This window comes from Pygocentrus nattereri, chromosome 10 (assembly GCF_015220715.1).
Source record: "Pygocentrus nattereri isolate fPygNat1 chromosome 10, fPygNat1.pri, whole genome shotgun sequence".
Taxonomy (NCBI): Eukaryota; Metazoa; Chordata; class Actinopteri; order Characiformes; family Serrasalmidae; genus Pygocentrus; species Pygocentrus nattereri.
The window spans coordinates 15,917,534-15,933,562 of record NC_051220.1 but is presented as its reverse complement, the minus strand read 5'-3'; the positions used below and the strand labels follow the sequence as shown (position 1 = coordinate 15,933,562).

Below are 16,029 nucleotides of genomic sequence, written 5' to 3'. Positions count from 1 at the left end.
TCATAAAGGCAGAGACAGGTCACTGATTGGAAAGCAAATGGGGAAAGTCTGCAACGCTCTGCATGTCCTCATGTTTATGAGGGAAGTCCAGCCCTTCACTAAAAAGAGCCAGTCGACTTGGTTAAGCCGTGAGCGAGGGAAAACCCTCAGTTGTGAAGATGTGCACAAGTGCGGTAGCCAGAACAACCTGAAAAATGCTTCTTGTTTATTATTTGAGCCAAATGTAACAAACTGAGATTTTACCAGCGATTTCAAGTATGTTTTCTGATACTCAGATTTGGTACTCAGTTGTACGTTTTTATGTCTCTCCCCATTCAAAGTGTTAAATGTCTAATCTTGTATGACTGTAAATAACTGGAAAGATGGCTGCCATGTAAACAGATTTTCTTTTAAGGACTTTGTATTCTACATACTAGGCTAATTCACATACCATGCTACAATAAATCCAATTAAAAAGGACTAATTACTCTCTTTTAATCAAACACTCAGTTGGGAAGTGTTTTTTAGTACTTATGATATCCATGATATCATCAGGAAAGCATATTGTGATGTAAACACATTAACAATAACTTGTCAAAGAGCCCAACCCTAATCACACTGCACTATGTTTCTTTCCCCAGATCTAGATAATACCACAGATATATGGCTTTACTTTAGCTTTAACTCCCGAGCTGAGTATATCAAAAAAACATAAGTACTTGCTGAAGTCATACATAATCATATAGGAATGTGTATGCAGAAGCACAAGAGGGACTGGTTTGGTTTTAGCGCTGTGCAAAACGTGAAAAGTTTAACAAAACTAATTTGGCCTCATTCACCAGTTTCTTTTTAAATGTGTTCTTGAGAAAGGTCCTAAGAAAATAAGTCTACGTCAGATTCATGACATGTTCTTAAAACACATATTTGCTCCTTTGTGCTCTTGAGTGTGTGTAGATTGTGTTCTTACCTAAGAACAAACCCCAAATAAGAAAACATGGATGAATGCCACAAGTAATTTCTTCTTTAAGAATGTTTGGTCAATGGGGCCCACTACTTTCATAAACTCATATGCCCTAATCATGGGTGTGCAGTTAGTGCCCGTTTACCTAAGGTCATCAGAGCGCTGAGTAGTAGCCAGCCTCCCTGAGTTCTCTGGATGGAAATCCGACTGTTTTGGGCAGCAGAACGCAGCAGATCTTCAGCCAAGCCCATCACCACCTGTTAAAAGTTACACTCCTGTGCTTAAGTAGGCTGAATGATATAATCTCTAAAACTATGACAGTAACACAAATTCAATGAAGAGGACAAAAAACTATGAACTATAGAGACTTTCAGGTGGTATTGCTGGGTTTCCATGACCATGCATGAAAGAGGTCTTAAACGAAAAGTTCTATTAATTTTCATTATATTTAAATCACATACATACAGTTTAGGAAGATTTCGTACCTTGCCTTTGATGTGTGGTATTCCCAGTGGGCAGTGTTGTACAGCTCCCAGCAGGGCAGCAATAGCAGCACTGTACCCAGCCACAGCCTTGGGGCAGGACTTTAGGGCATTGAGCCTTTCTGAACAGCGGTCCAGTAATACAGCCAACTGAGCGGGTATTGCTATAGCCACACAGCGCAAGCACCAAGCTGCTGCCAGTCGGGCAGATACGCTAGGGTGAAGAAGCACAGAAATCACAGTGTCCAGCATACCTGGAGAAGGGAGAAGAGAAAAAGAACTGGTATTGAATGATACAATTAATTAACATGCTACTGTGTTTTTGTTCATGAAAAGAACAACTTCAAAGACCAAAAAAAAACTAAAAAGTGGGAGCAAGAAATGTCACAGTGACATAAAAAATATTAACCTTCAAAGATTTAAAACCAAACTACTGCTGTGAGCAGATGTGGATAGAATATTTTATTATCAATCTCTGGCTCACCTTAGATTAACAAACTGGCAACTCTCTCTCTATTTAGCAAGCTGGTAATGGGAGCACAGCTGATGGTGTGAATCAGTGCTGTAGGCTCCCTTTCTTTTCCTAATCCATCACCCTGACCACACTTAGACACCTCCATTAAAAAGCAGACAGATGCTTTTAGGCAAAGAATTACGTCAGTAGTCAGAAGTGCTCTAGCTGCAGGTCCTCACACCCAAACAGTCACTTTCTTCATATATCCATAATACAGGAAACATGAGAATATTTGGTCTCCTTTTTAGGAATTCTGTCAGGAAATTGACACTCTTTTCTGTCACCCAGAATCTCATTATCAAGTAATTTTCAAGGTACACATAATTAAAATTTCTGGATGAAGATTTTCCAAGAATTAATCCGATCTTATGTGCAAAGGACTGGTGTGGGTGCAGATTTTCAATACACACAAGAAAGGCACACCAGATTCCATTCGTTTAATCAGTCAGTCTCAGTAATTAAACAACTGACCATGTGTGCTCCTGCTATGAAAATCTGCAGCCACACTGGCTGCTTGCAGATAAGATTGGACACACTTGTTTTAGGCCATTTCATTCTCAAAATCCAACAAAATTTCAGGTTTATAGATGCTTACAGATTTATATATCCTATCGACTATGTTCCAATAAAATCCCTAAAACTTCACAAAAGGTGAGAGGTCACTGAGATGCAGCATCCGAAGAAGAGTCAGAAATATTTTCACTGTAAAAATGTCCCAAAATGTCACCGATATTTTATCTATCGCTATCTACCTTACAATGAACATTTAAAGAAGCATTACATAGACAAACGTGCATTTGGCAAGTCTAGTATGTTAGAAACAAACGTGTCCAGATGAATAAAGATGTGCAACGAGAGTATCTGCAAAAATCACCAACTTTTCTCAAAGTAAAAAAAAAAAAAATCCAGAAATAAAACAAAGCAACAACACAGATGTCAGCACAATAGTCACACATGTATAAAACACCTCCTTGTATCTACACTCACTAACCATTTTATCAGCTCCACTTACTATATAGGAGCACTGTGAAGTTCTAACATTTGAGACTGTAGTCCATCTGTTTCTCTGCATACTTTGCTAGCTCCCTTTTACCCTGTCAATTAGGACCCCCACAGGACCACCACAGAGCAGGTATTATTTGGGTGGTGCATCATTCTCAGCACTGCAGTGATACTGACACAGCAGTGCTGCAGGAATTTTTAAACACCTCAGTGTCACTGCTGGACCGAGAATAGTTCACCAACCAAAACATCCAGCTAACAGTGTCCTGATGAAGGACTAGAGGATGACATAACTGTGTTAGCAACAGATGAGCTACTATGTCTGACTTTACATCTACAAGGTGGACCAACAAGGAGGGAATGTCTAAGAGTGTGAGAGAGTGGCCAGTGAGTGAACACAACATTTAAAACGTCCAGCAACACTGGTGTTTCTGTCACTGCTTGATAAACATGGCTGAACACACTTACTGCTGCTGGCAGACATCATACCTGTACAAACAGCCACCTATTGTACAGTGTACATCTTAGGACATCCTCACACTACACTGCCAGGTTTCACACATCAGACAAGACAACTTTAGGTCTTCGGAAAAACACCGATGCCTCATACAATCAGGCTAAGTGGCACCACAGCATGGTATGGTAAAGTTTGTTAGATTAATTACAGTTTTGTGGCCAAATTAACAATAACAAATTAAAACCTCAATATTTACTGAACTGTGTGATTAGGGACCACTTTGTTTGCTCTGAGTTAGACACAGTCTCAAAACTGCCAGAAGATAAAGTGCTGCTTTTTTTTTTTTTTTTTAAACCATCACCATCACCACAAGCAGCAGTATCTCAGTAAGCACACCTGCTGATGCTTCTGAATATGTCATTGCATAGTCTCTCAACACTTTGCACTCCCAAATTCTTAAGTGATTGGGGGAACCAAGGGAACAGCAAAGCATGAGGCTTAATCTTTGTCAAATAAAAGATATAGCAAAAGCACCCCCCCCCAAACAATGTTCAAGCTGGAAACAAAACCGCAGATTTTCTTCTGATTCTTCTTGGGAAAAACAATGTGTGCTCATGCAGGGTGTGAGACAGACCTGTGCTGGCGTCATGCAGCAGAGGGGCGGCGCTGGAACCCAGGTCTTGTAGTACACTTCCCAGCTCCAGGAGGGCACACACCAGCACATGCTGACTGGCCGCCACATCTGTGTTGCTCACTCGAGTCTCTACATTTCCCTCACACAATGCTATGTCTGATAGAAACATACACAAAGAGAGATTACTGCCTTTTCCTTTATTTTCTTTTATCTATAACCTTCTTTTATCTATAACCACCTCTGTAAATTTAACCAAAACTAAATACCACACCCCAAGCTCACCTGCTATTAACCGCAGGAGCCAGTATCCAGCTAAAATCCCTCCATCATATTTCTTTCACTTCACTTTCACACTCACCTACAGCCCTGTTCTGTTTGCTGATGGCCTGGCATATCTCCTTGGCAGCTGCTATCTGGGCCTTCTCTCCCAGAAGGCTGCCTACAGATGCTCGCAGGATGAAGGAGACACAGCGTCGGCTGCAGACAGCATCAACTGGGTTTTGCGTAGCCCGCGTGTGAGAGACCAGATCCATGAGAAGAGACAGAAGGGAGGGGAAATGTGCCTCTAGCCATGCTCCACCCAGAGTGGATATGAATACCACACACGCCTAAAGAAAGAAGCAAAAAAAAGTCAAACGTATGCAAATTAATGTGCTCTAATGGATGTTGAGTGCAGAGAGCAGCAAAAGTATATAATACAGAACACATCAAAAGAGCAGGAATTAGGCTACAGCTGCTAGAAAATTTAAAGAGTTAAGAAATTTTTATGTATGCAGGTGTGTTATCCTGCTTACAAATACTAGTTTTCTTTAAAACTTGCAGTAGCTTTCAGTCAGTATATGAGAACACTGCATATTACAAATAAGTTACAATTAACATGACATGACACTCTTTAGACACTTTACCATCATGCTACTAACAGTTTCCTGCTGTCATATATTCCTCTGACTGAATATGAGGTTCAAGGTCAGAGATAGAAAGCAACCTGTGTGATGCCCACGCGCACATCTCGGCTCACGGAGTTCATGCCCTTCAGTAGATCCCCACTGGCACGCAGGAAGCCTGCACACCCTCGTAAGAAGCCACTGGACACCAGCTCCATCACCTCTTCCAGACAGCTCCGCCTGGAGCCTGGCCTGGGGGCTGGAGGAGGAGACAAGAAACAGAAACGCAGAAAGAATGAGGATAAGCAATAAAAAAAAAAATTTAAAAAAAAAAGGAAAAGTCATTAGCAAATATAAGTGAAACAAGGGAAGAAGGACAAATGAATAACAGAGAAACAAGGTTTGATTAGGATTTTTTTATTCAGGGAGTAGTAGTCTTGACAATATCAGTATGGGTTGGATGTCAGCAGAAAACGCCAGATCAGATTTTGAAGGGGGGAAAAAAAATTCCACCCAGTCACTGTAAGAAATATAGCCTTAAAGAGTATACGCTTAGTCTGCGTGATGTGATGTTATCAGTGTATTTCTTCCATGCTTTCACACCTTGTTCAGACCTATTGATTGTTTTCTTTAGCTCAGTCTATTTTGACAGGTATGAACAACTCCACTCAGGTCAACACCGAACAACTGAATGGCGGTCTGTCAAAGATTTATGTCTGGGTCCACTTCCAAGTTTGCTGATGGTGGGAATACACCTTTACAATGGTCTGAACCAAATCAACATTAGAGCATGTGTTCCTTTTTTTCTGACAGCACACCACAGCTCTTGACAGACATTCATATCTTTTTTGTTAGACAAGCAATAAAGTAATAACAAAGACATGTTTTATTTTAGCACATGGATTGTGGCAACCTGATTGGTTTGTCAATCTAAATTTAGCCTATCATGAGAAGAGAATTTCAAGTAATGCTTATTATTGTTTGACTATGACACTCAGATGTTAAGCATCTCCAGTTTGTACTTTCAAGGTGCCAAATGTTAGAATAACAATTATTCAAAAATTGCACATGTAAAATTTAATGTACTTTAGCCATTGCAATGTCACAAAAAGACAAACTGTGATGTGGACGTCGGCAAAGAGAAGTGCTTAAACCTTAGTGGTTTTTAAAAACAAGTATCTGATTGGTATCAGACAATATTCAAGGTTTCAATGTCAGTATCACTTTTGGAAAAGAAAAAGTGTAATCACCCCATCCCTAATCCTGGCAGTGGCCATAAGCTCACCAATGAGACCTGGATAGGTACAGTCTTATAGTGAAGCTACAAAGAGCCAGTCTAACAGGTTGTAGGTAGAGATGCACCGATACCACTTTTTGCCCTTCTGATACTGATTCCTGATCCTTCAGTATCAGCCATTAGAGTACTGATACTGATACTAACTCTATCCTAGATGTCCAATAGAACGCACAAGTCCTGATATTTATACAATTATATGTGTAAATAAAATTATTCTGGTAAAAGCTATGTTCTGCATCACAAATAAAACACTCAGCTTGGGTAGATGGCATTTTCTTGTTGGCTTATATTTAAAAGATACTTATGTTCATTTACTGTACATATTTAGCATTTACTAATGTATATAATAATTAGTAATAAGAACCTTGTTTAACAATTTTAGTAAACATAAAATATCTTTATTGCACAAAACAGTTGAAAACAGACCTGAACAGCATACAGATAAAACTGTGGTGTTTACAAATCAGCACACAGCAACTTCTGTGGCTCAAAAACGGAGCTGATTGCTGTTTCACATCCAAATTTCTCAAGTCACTTGTCTTATCTGTGCGTCTTGATTACTTATGCTGCATCTCTTGAGTGTCAGTTCAGTAAACACCACCATCATTCATGCTGTCAGTATCAGCAACTCTAAGTGTTCTTTCTGGCTTTGTTAAGAGTGACGGGCTGTGAGATCACGTTGCTGAGTGATGACCAATGGAGGTGCAATGCAAGCAGAGCTAGTGGACACATAGGACCAGTTACCGGGTTGCTATGCTAAAGGATAAATTGAGACTAAAGGTCTAAATCATTATGCCGAGAGTCTGGTGGTTCCTTCTGCTCTGTCAGTAACATTAACTCAGACCTCAGATGGCAAGCGACAACACAGAGGCAGACGAGTAATTATTGAAAGAAGCAGCTCAGCTGTTCCAAGTAAGTGTGGTCTTCATGTCTAAAACTGCCGTTAATCTTCCATTAGCATTTTTACTGGCGCTTGCTTTCCCACACTGCCTATCTACTGGCTCACATGCACACGTCAGAAATTGCTTTATAGTGTTAGTAGATATCACAGATATCGGTATCTACATCACCGATACCAATACAGTGATACCAATACAGTAGGTGTGAAAAGGGTGGATAAGTCCTATAACAACTTTACATGGTTATTTGGTTTGCTAGAGTATTTGCGTTTGGCTTGTATTTGAAACATAACGAGAGAGCACTTAACATAAAAAAGGCTCTGTTTGCCCAATTTGGTTGAAAATCAGGACAACTAGGTAAGGCGTTACTAATAAACTCAACCTACCTATGGCTTGTTTAGGCTCGAGTGAAGAGGCTAACAAGGTGCCCAGCAGTCTGGAAACAGCAATGCGTACATCATAATTGGAGCCCTCAAAGGCCCTGTAACAGAGCGAGGCTACATTCTCCAGCTCAGTGGACCACAGGAATACAGCTTCTCTCTGGAGCTCCAACAGGCACTGACAACACAGAGACAGCATATATCGCTCTAATCCAGTTTACATGGAAAATGACAAAGAAACTGCACTCACCAGGAATACTTTAATTATTATCCATACAGTACATGAAATAGAAATGTCACTCAATGAAAATATCAATGTGAACGGATGTACATATTTAAGGACACTGGAGATGATGAGCTGGTAAAATACCTTGGCGGCAGCACAGCGAACAGCCATAGAACGGTCAGTGAGGCAGGTGCGGGTGGCTTTGAAGATGTCTCTATGACAGGGCACTGCGCTCACCCCCAAACCTTTCAGAATCTTCTCTATACACAGCATGATCTCATAGCGCCCTTGAGACTAGAAACACATACAGAAAAAATATGACTTTCTGAATTTTTTTTTATCTATACACTTGAACAGATTATGTTTTATTACTTAAACCTCAGTGTGCATTAGAAGTTATATTCCACTCCCTCTTGTTCTAGATACTTTCAACAAATGTTGGGGATCAGGTTTTGCATAACACTACATCATTTTAAATTTTAAATAATTTAATTTTGACCACTTATTTTTTGCATCATCAAATGGTTAAGATATAAACTGAGTTTGATGTGAAATGGGAAATCTGATAGGAAACGATAGATTGATAAGATGTTCAAAGTATTTAATGCTTCTCTCACAGAAAGCTATAAATTTGCTGCCTGTGACACTGCTTCACAATAGTTTGGGCCTGTGATTTTTTTAACTCAATTCATAGCGAACAGACACATGCAGCTTGTTGAAAGGCAAAAGGTACCTAGAGCAAACTTACAGTGGTAAAATTGCTGTTTTACTATTATTAACAATATAAATAAAATCTCAGAAAAGGCATACCTGTGGCAACTCAAAGTCCTTAACAGACAGGTGACTTAAAAGTAACTGAAAAAAGCCATGAGTATTAATTTAAAGTTATATCTGGCAATGACATAAATAAAAAAAAGACAGATACCAAAAGAGAAGCAGCTTAATTTAATTTTTATTAAAAGAAATCAGAGCCGATAAGTTTCTCCACAATCCATTTTGCGTCAAAACGCACTCTAAATGACTGTGGTTTCAACTTAACTGTTCATTTATGCAGAACTTCTACGTATAAGTATTTAATGCCATTCACTTTAGGGCTGGAACAAATCTGCGAAATGGCCCAGGCACTATAACCGGAACCTTTTATATTCTTACCTCCGCTCCCTTTAAGGCTTTCAGAAGATTCGCCATGGTCTCTTTAAATGAGCTGATGAGCAGGCGGCCCAACTGCTCATACATAGCACCCAGACAGGCCACGGCCGCGCTGCAAGCATAAATAGGTTTCATTTGTTAATGCTACTGAATTAAATAGGTGTCATTAAGATGAAGTTTACATCCAGGAAGCCCTTGTGGTTGAATGCTAATATAGCTACAGTAACCAGCTTTTAATCCTGAGCAATGTTTCATGATTCATCTTAACTGCTTTTAAATACAGTATGTCCTCTTGTCTGTTCTTCTACTCTGAAATTCATGTGAGGCCCTATGGTGACCAATTAAGACACACAGATGACAACAAATCAGGGCAAGGCAGTGAAAGTGTCACAGAAACCCATTTTCAGTGCAGGCCAGATGTGTGGGAGAATGCCTGAGAGAGTTTGTGTGTGTGTGCATATGGGATAATGAGGACTGGGTGGGAGGAGGCTGACATGCGACAGACTGTACTTACAGTCGAGAGGGCAGGAAGCTGGGTGAGTCGTCCTTGCTGCGGATGATATCATTGCAACGGCCCACAGTGAGGCTGGAGGTGAAGGAGTCACCTACCCGGTAGAGCAGAGCCAGACAGTGGGCCAACAACCAGCGTGTTGAAGGGCCTGGAGAGCCCGTCAGAATGGTCGTCAGCTGCTCCACCAGCCGCTTCTGATTCTGCTTCACATCCGCCTTACACCCACACACAAACACAACGCTGTTACTGAAGAGTAGAGCTTAACTGATAAATCAGTGAGCGGATATCACCTGCCTGGAAACAAATAGCTTTGGCCCGGTCCCACCCGCACACATCCAACCAATATTTGAGAGTCTAATCACAAATACATTATTCTGTACTGAAATAACATGGTAGTCATGGTCATCTGGGTCACTGTGAATTAACTTTACCATACACCATTTATTCGCACTAAACACAAAGCAAGAATGGTTATTTTTGGCATTTTGCTTGGCTAGGGTGGCCATCGGGCCGAAGACCCCACTATCCCTGTAAGCTACAGAGTCAGTTCAAAGCACAAGAACTGACATGTTCTTAAAGACACACTTCTATTAAAATGAAAGAATGTGCATGTTGTCCATGTGATCGCTGCTTCACAACTCTTTAGAACGACTTCATTAATTTGAATTTTTTATTGTTATTTTGTATTGTTTACATAAGCTCTAGTGATCATTCTACTTTATTTAGCCTATTAATTTGCGGATTTTCTCTTCATGCATGCTTCATCCCACTCCTGCCTGCAGTGGACTGGTAGGCTGGTTACCTGCCTGCCACTGCACATAAAACTGAAAATTAGTTCTGTGGGTCCAGCATGAATCATGAGGAAGTGCAGACCTCTACCTTACAGTAGCTTACAACACTTTTTACTGTTAAATTAGATTATCCACAAGGCTAGCTACTGCTATTTGATCAGTGGAAAGTTAATGAGGGGTTAAACGATAGAGTTTAACTTATTCTGCCTTTAAAAATTTCTATTATATATACATATAGGCTGTAAGCGATCTTGGGACCTTGCCCACCAAACTATAATTTTTTCAATGTTAGTAAAGAATTAGAAATATAGTCATTACAGAAGTTAGTTTATAATCGGCCACTGGGAAGATGTTCTTTTGTGCCTAGAGCTTATTTGTGTGATGGTCAAGGTTGTCTGGCTTGAGGGAAGCTCCACACACACACACACACACACACACACACACACACACACAGACATATACACATACGCACACCCACACAGACATACACATACCTACGTGAAAACCCATGCATAGATTATAGGGGCGACTATCACTCCAACCGACGACATTTCGACACTTATTGACGATGAGAGTCTGTCTGGTGGGGGTTATTAGTTAGATTAGATGTTTCTGTGCCTGGAGGCACAGATCTTTACGATGTTCAAGGCTGTTTCTATCAAAGGAACAGGAAGATGTCACTTACAACTTTAGGCTCCATTAAGTCTGCACATCCAACACACACACATACATCCAATAAGTCTGCACATCATACACAGACACCCACACACCTTTCACCTCCATTGATTACACTTCATCTTTAGCTTTAAAAATCATGCATTACAATGTTCTTAGGTGTATTACAATGTAAGTTTCCTGAGTGTGCAGTTGGGTCGTTCATCTCTGCAGACCCTGACGATGAGTGCTTGTCTCTCTGGCTAATGCTGATTGGGTGAAGGAGATCACTTCAGATACGCAGTGTTGTTATAAATTCTTTTGTTAAAACCTTAAGGTGAGTTCGAACAGGAGCACAGAGAGTTGAGACTTAGAGACATAAGCGGGAACTCTTTGTCTTGGGAGATGGGAGAAAGAGCGAACCCGAATACACACTCAGGTTTACTGGGGTGATGGGTGCCCTAAAGGCTCTCAAGCCTAATTTTCTTTCATTTTTAGTCACTTTTGTTAAACTTCTTATATTTAGCATGATTTTTCTGTCTTGATTTCCATTTTTCATATTTTCTTCATTTTCATAAAAACGGTTTTGTCCAGCGTTTTTTCCCAATAAACTGGCAAAACTCCTTTTGGACTCAGGTTGGGGTTTTTTTTAATACCACAACAGCCAACTGTTTCCATTTTCACAATTTTACAAAGCTTTTTTTTTTTTAATCCTCAAGTGTCGAAATCGGTATTGGTCTTAAAAATTCTGTATTGGTCAGGCTTTACTGAGGAGACTGCAAAATAAATGTCTATTACTGTGTTGTGGTTGTTTTAAAGTAAATTCTCAAGTATTTGTCATACATTTATCCATGTGGACCATCTGTATCATCCTGGTGATTGTGACAAACAGAAATTTAAATGCATTTCCTTGTATATAGAAAAGAACAGAAAACTTGTGTTGGAATTTACTTGTAATTGATGTCACTGGGTTGTTGCTGAAGTCAGTGAATAAACAAATGCAACTGTACAACAGAATCTGAATCTACAACCATTACATTCTAACACTGCAGGTTTTAAGATGAGACAGAGGCAATATCTATGCCTATGATAAATGTATTTCAGGTCTCACACCTGTCAGGTCCTGGCCATAATTGCATCAGACATAAAAAAAAGGCTAGAAATGATGTTGCAATGAAAAGGGAAATGAATATGCATTACAAAAGATACAATTCAAGTAAACTCATTCCCTATCTCAAACAAACACACACACACACAGCCAGATTGAGAGACAACTGTCTTAGTGAAGAGCAGAAGGTCCTGAAGTGAGAAGAAGCTTGAAGAAAGTGAAAAACAGACAACAAAACAGGCTGTTCTCTCTCGTCTCTGGGTGTTTGAGGGAGAATGAGAGACTCTGCAACTCTGTCTAACAGCAAGCTCATTGTTCAGGCAAGCCTGATTGTCCCCTACTCACCCTGTCTGCAACAGGGAGCAGCTTCTTCAGAAAACGTAGCCACTCAAAGACAAACTCAGCCCTCTGGTGCTCTCCCAGGCGGCTACAGGCATCCTCATTCAGCAGCAGACTGTGGGCCTGCTCCATCCTCCTTCCCTGTACAGCTCACCAACTGACCTCAGACCTGCTGAGTCAAAGCTTCTGGCACCGGCCCTCAGTGCATCATCCCTGTAAGAGACCAGCAGAATGTGATGCAGAGATACATAGATCTTGATTTAGATGAAACCATGATCAGAACAGACCAGCATTTCTACCATAAATGGTTTTCTCTGTAAACATCAGGGAGTTGAGCTGTCAAAGACACTGCCTAGGGCATAAAGCTGCAGTCACACTCACGGTTCAAAAATCCTCTTGATCTCTGGTTTCACATACAAAGCAAAACCCTGACCCACCTCTGAAAGCATGAAGTACAGTCTGTAAGGGGACCTAAAACATTGGCCTTCTGAGCAATCAAAATGTAAACTTATCTGATGCAGCTATGAATAATGCAGTCTGCCGAGCTCACTACCACAGCTTCAGCACTACTGTATTAGCGCTAGCTAACACACGAAACCCACTGGGAAGGACTGAATGAAAGAAAACAACCCTCTACAAACGCCAGGATTACAGCAGCATTACAGGCAGTCAAGAGAAAAGAAAGAGCTCTAGTTAGCTGCCCGGGACTGTAAAGACACTGGTGTGTTAGTTAACTAGCCAACTTAAGTTACTACTCTTTCAGCAACCAGTTCAAACAAAAATTCGTCTGTCTGGAGAATTTTATAAAATTAACAAGCTACACTAGTAAGTTAAAAGTTAAAGCATAACCTATTTACGCCACCTATGAACCAGCTAAACGAAGGAAAAATATCAAATTTAGTAAGAACAGTTCGTGTTTTCATGCAAGTGTCTAACATTATGGCTGCGTCCTCAGACGCCCACATAGCAGCGAGCTAGCACGCTAAGAAAAAAAGTTGTTTTATCTAACGAAAATTCATACATACCAGTGGAAGATTACAGTAAATAAGTCAGCTAAACAAGTTTATGTTTACCTATCAAGTCAGTTGCGATTAGCACTGACCATACATTCAACACCCGCTGTGCTGCGTCGAGAGAGCTGACGAGCTGTCGTTATAGTCAGTCGAGTCCCATGGAACTGATGGAGAATGCTAAAGCGTTAGCGTGCTAGCGCCAGAGGTTTTGTTTATCGGGAATTAAACACCAACAGGAGGAGAAGATCTGTTACCTGCCAGATATATGACTACTTCTGTTGGGGGACGATATATTGACAGAACTTCTGCATTCAAGACAATTCTCTTTACATCCGTAATCCCATCAAACACGACCAGTGAAGACAGCATATGTCCAGGGTGAAAGTGTGTTTCAAACTGAGAGAGGCGAGAGACAGCGAGCAGAGAAAGCCTCTCGCTCCCAGCATGACCGCCAGGGGGAAATCTGCCGGAGAGGATTCATTCCTCGAGCTGTGCGTGACGGGAATCCTCTGGAATCCCCCAAAGCTCATCGTCTTCTGCAAACCTTCTGCTTGATCATTTTGTAGTTCGTACACATTTTGAATCACACTGTTAGCATCACCCCGAGTTTTACAACCTACAGGGCCAAAATGTGGACTTGTTGAAAGTGATACGTCATTTAAGTTCTTCACAAACTACTTTTCCCAACTTTTCCCAAAATTCTACTTTTCCCAACCTGTTCTCAGAGACAGAGACGGACCTGAACAGCACCTGTGGTTCAGGCCTCAGCAACGCATTATCAGATTAAAATGTCAGATCAAGATTTAAGTCATTAATTGTGTGATTTGGCCTAGAAAAGTCTCAGGGCGAATAAATGTCCGACATTTTTGTAACAGAGCGGGACTTCATTTTCTTTTTTATTCCAACTTCAGTCCATTCTCATACAGTTTGTACAATATAAAAACTATCGTTTAACTGTTCCAGTGCTGGAACAAAGACTGCAACATATTGTGTCAGACAGCAGTGACAATAAACTGAATAAAAAGATAAATATGGTTAACAAGTACAAAAGAAGATCGAGAGAGCCGCTCAGAACAGAGACACCACCAGTGGGTGGTTCAAAATGAATAAACAGGTAACAGTTAGGAGGAAACAGCGAGGCAGACAGTGAGTCCAGAAATGAAACGAATCACTGTCCAGTCAGTAAATGAGAATCTGTAGGAGGCAGACTGTTCAGAGTCTGGTGGGACAGGGACTCCGGTTCTGCTTCCCAGTTGGTAGATGGCAAAATGGATGTAATGACGTTTCTTTCTCTTAAATGATGAGTAATCAAATGATGGGTGAGATGCAGCTGGATCATAAGACACAGAACTACTAGGTAAGGAATCACGCACACTGGAAAACTGGTTATGTGAGATTTTGCTTAACACTATAAATTAGGATATGGCCAATTGTTAGTTCATATGAATTTCCTTCATAAATGAGCACTCTGCCAAACATTCTCCTCACTTGAGCAAGTTATAACTTGCTGGAGGAGACTTATTGCAGATTCATCCATGTGCAGTATTTCATTAATGTACTTTACACTTTTTATAACTTGCTAGAGATTTGTAGCTTGCTTCATTCATATACAGCATTACTCCTAATGTATTGTACACTTTTACACAGTTTTATAAGAGGCAGTAAGTGTGCAGATGGCAGAATCTTTTTATATTGAGCACAAAAATGCTCAAACATGCCGCCTCAAACATGGTAGACAGTCTGTTGTAGCCATGGTCATCACTGTCTTAAATTATGACAGACCTATTCAAAAGGCCTTTCAGCTGATGGAGCTTCACCTCTCATCACCTACATTTTCCATGCAGAACATCCTCGGAAAGTGAGGTCAAATCTAATAAGGTTCTGGGCAAAGATGCGTAACAGGTGATATGAAGTTTAAGTTTATGCTATACAAGTTCTTTAATCTGTTTTCTCATCATGGGCAGAAAAATACCATGTGTATGCAGACTTCAACAGTAGCAACACAAACTAATGCACATATTTCCTAACGAAAACTGAACCTAAACTGTTGTGGCACTTTCCCCATTTCAGTTGCAATTATGTCATATATTCTGATGTGTATAATCTATGTGCTGCCATTCACAGCCAAGACACCCTCATAGGTTTAGCAGTGTCATCAGGAAACAACAATACACATCAGTCACGACAAAGGTGTCAGTGGTTGACCTGCTAGAAGATTAGTAGTTTTTTAGGATGCACTGCTTGAAATAGAAGGAAAATCTAGCTCAGATACTGGCCTTACAAAGAACAGGCAGAGAGAGTTAATGGATGTGTACACTCATGGTCAGGAGGAATGCTTCTTTCATTTCTCAAGAGGGACAAAGATACAGCACAGTATTGGTCAGTGATTAAACTGTAGCATGACTACAGCTTACAAATGAAACATTCAACAACATGAAATGTATGTGTGATGGCAAGTATATTCAGTATGTGCTCCGAAGGTCAATGGTAGTCCACCTAATGACCATTTTTTTGTATTATTGAGTCACTGGAAGTGTTCAGAAACCTAAATGAAATGTAATCCTGTCAGTCTAGTGGACACTGAAGAGCAAACTGCAGTAAGGTACTTCTTGATTAGCTGTTTACAGTTTCCATGCCAGAACATTTGAATGTAATTTGTCTCTATGCAGTACCAAAGTAGCCTGGTTAGTTTCAGTACTTCCTGAGCAGGTTGTTAAGTGTTGGTTGTTACTTGAACCCAAATACATTT

The 16,029-nt window shown here is 40.4% G+C and overlaps 1 protein-coding gene across 3 annotated transcripts in view; it reads right to left on the bottom strand.

Annotated features, from left to right (window-relative positions):
* Positions 1–13,681, bottom strand: part of heatr5a (HEAT repeat containing 5a) — a 41,301-nt gene extending 27,620 nt beyond the window's left edge. For 2 of the 3 annotated variants that reach the window (XM_017684724.2, XM_017684727.2), the window contains exons 1-11: positions 13,535–13,681; positions 12,274–12,480; positions 9,379–9,590; positions 8,868–8,976; positions 7,860–8,009; positions 7,496–7,667; positions 5,015–5,172; positions 4,388–4,637; positions 4,030–4,185; positions 1,426–1,676; positions 1,086–1,197 (exon numbers count right to left, since the gene is read on the bottom strand). In XM_017684724.2, coding sequence (XP_017540213.1) covers positions 1,086–1,197; positions 1,426–1,676; positions 4,030–4,185; positions 4,388–4,637; positions 5,015–5,172; positions 7,496–7,667; positions 7,860–8,009; positions 8,868–8,976; positions 9,379–9,590; positions 12,274–12,399 — 1,696 coding nt within the window. In that variant the 5' untranslated portion in view covers positions 12,400–12,480; positions 13,535–13,681. Of the gene's footprint in view, positions 1–1,085; positions 1,198–1,425; positions 1,677–4,029; positions 4,186–4,387; positions 4,638–5,014; positions 5,173–7,495; positions 7,668–7,859; positions 8,010–8,867; positions 8,977–9,378; positions 9,591–12,273; positions 12,481–13,340; positions 13,473–13,534 lie in introns of those variants that run through there. The other variant, XM_017684725.2, reaches the window with a different exon arrangement.
* Positions 13,682–16,029: the final 2,348 nt, after the last annotated feature.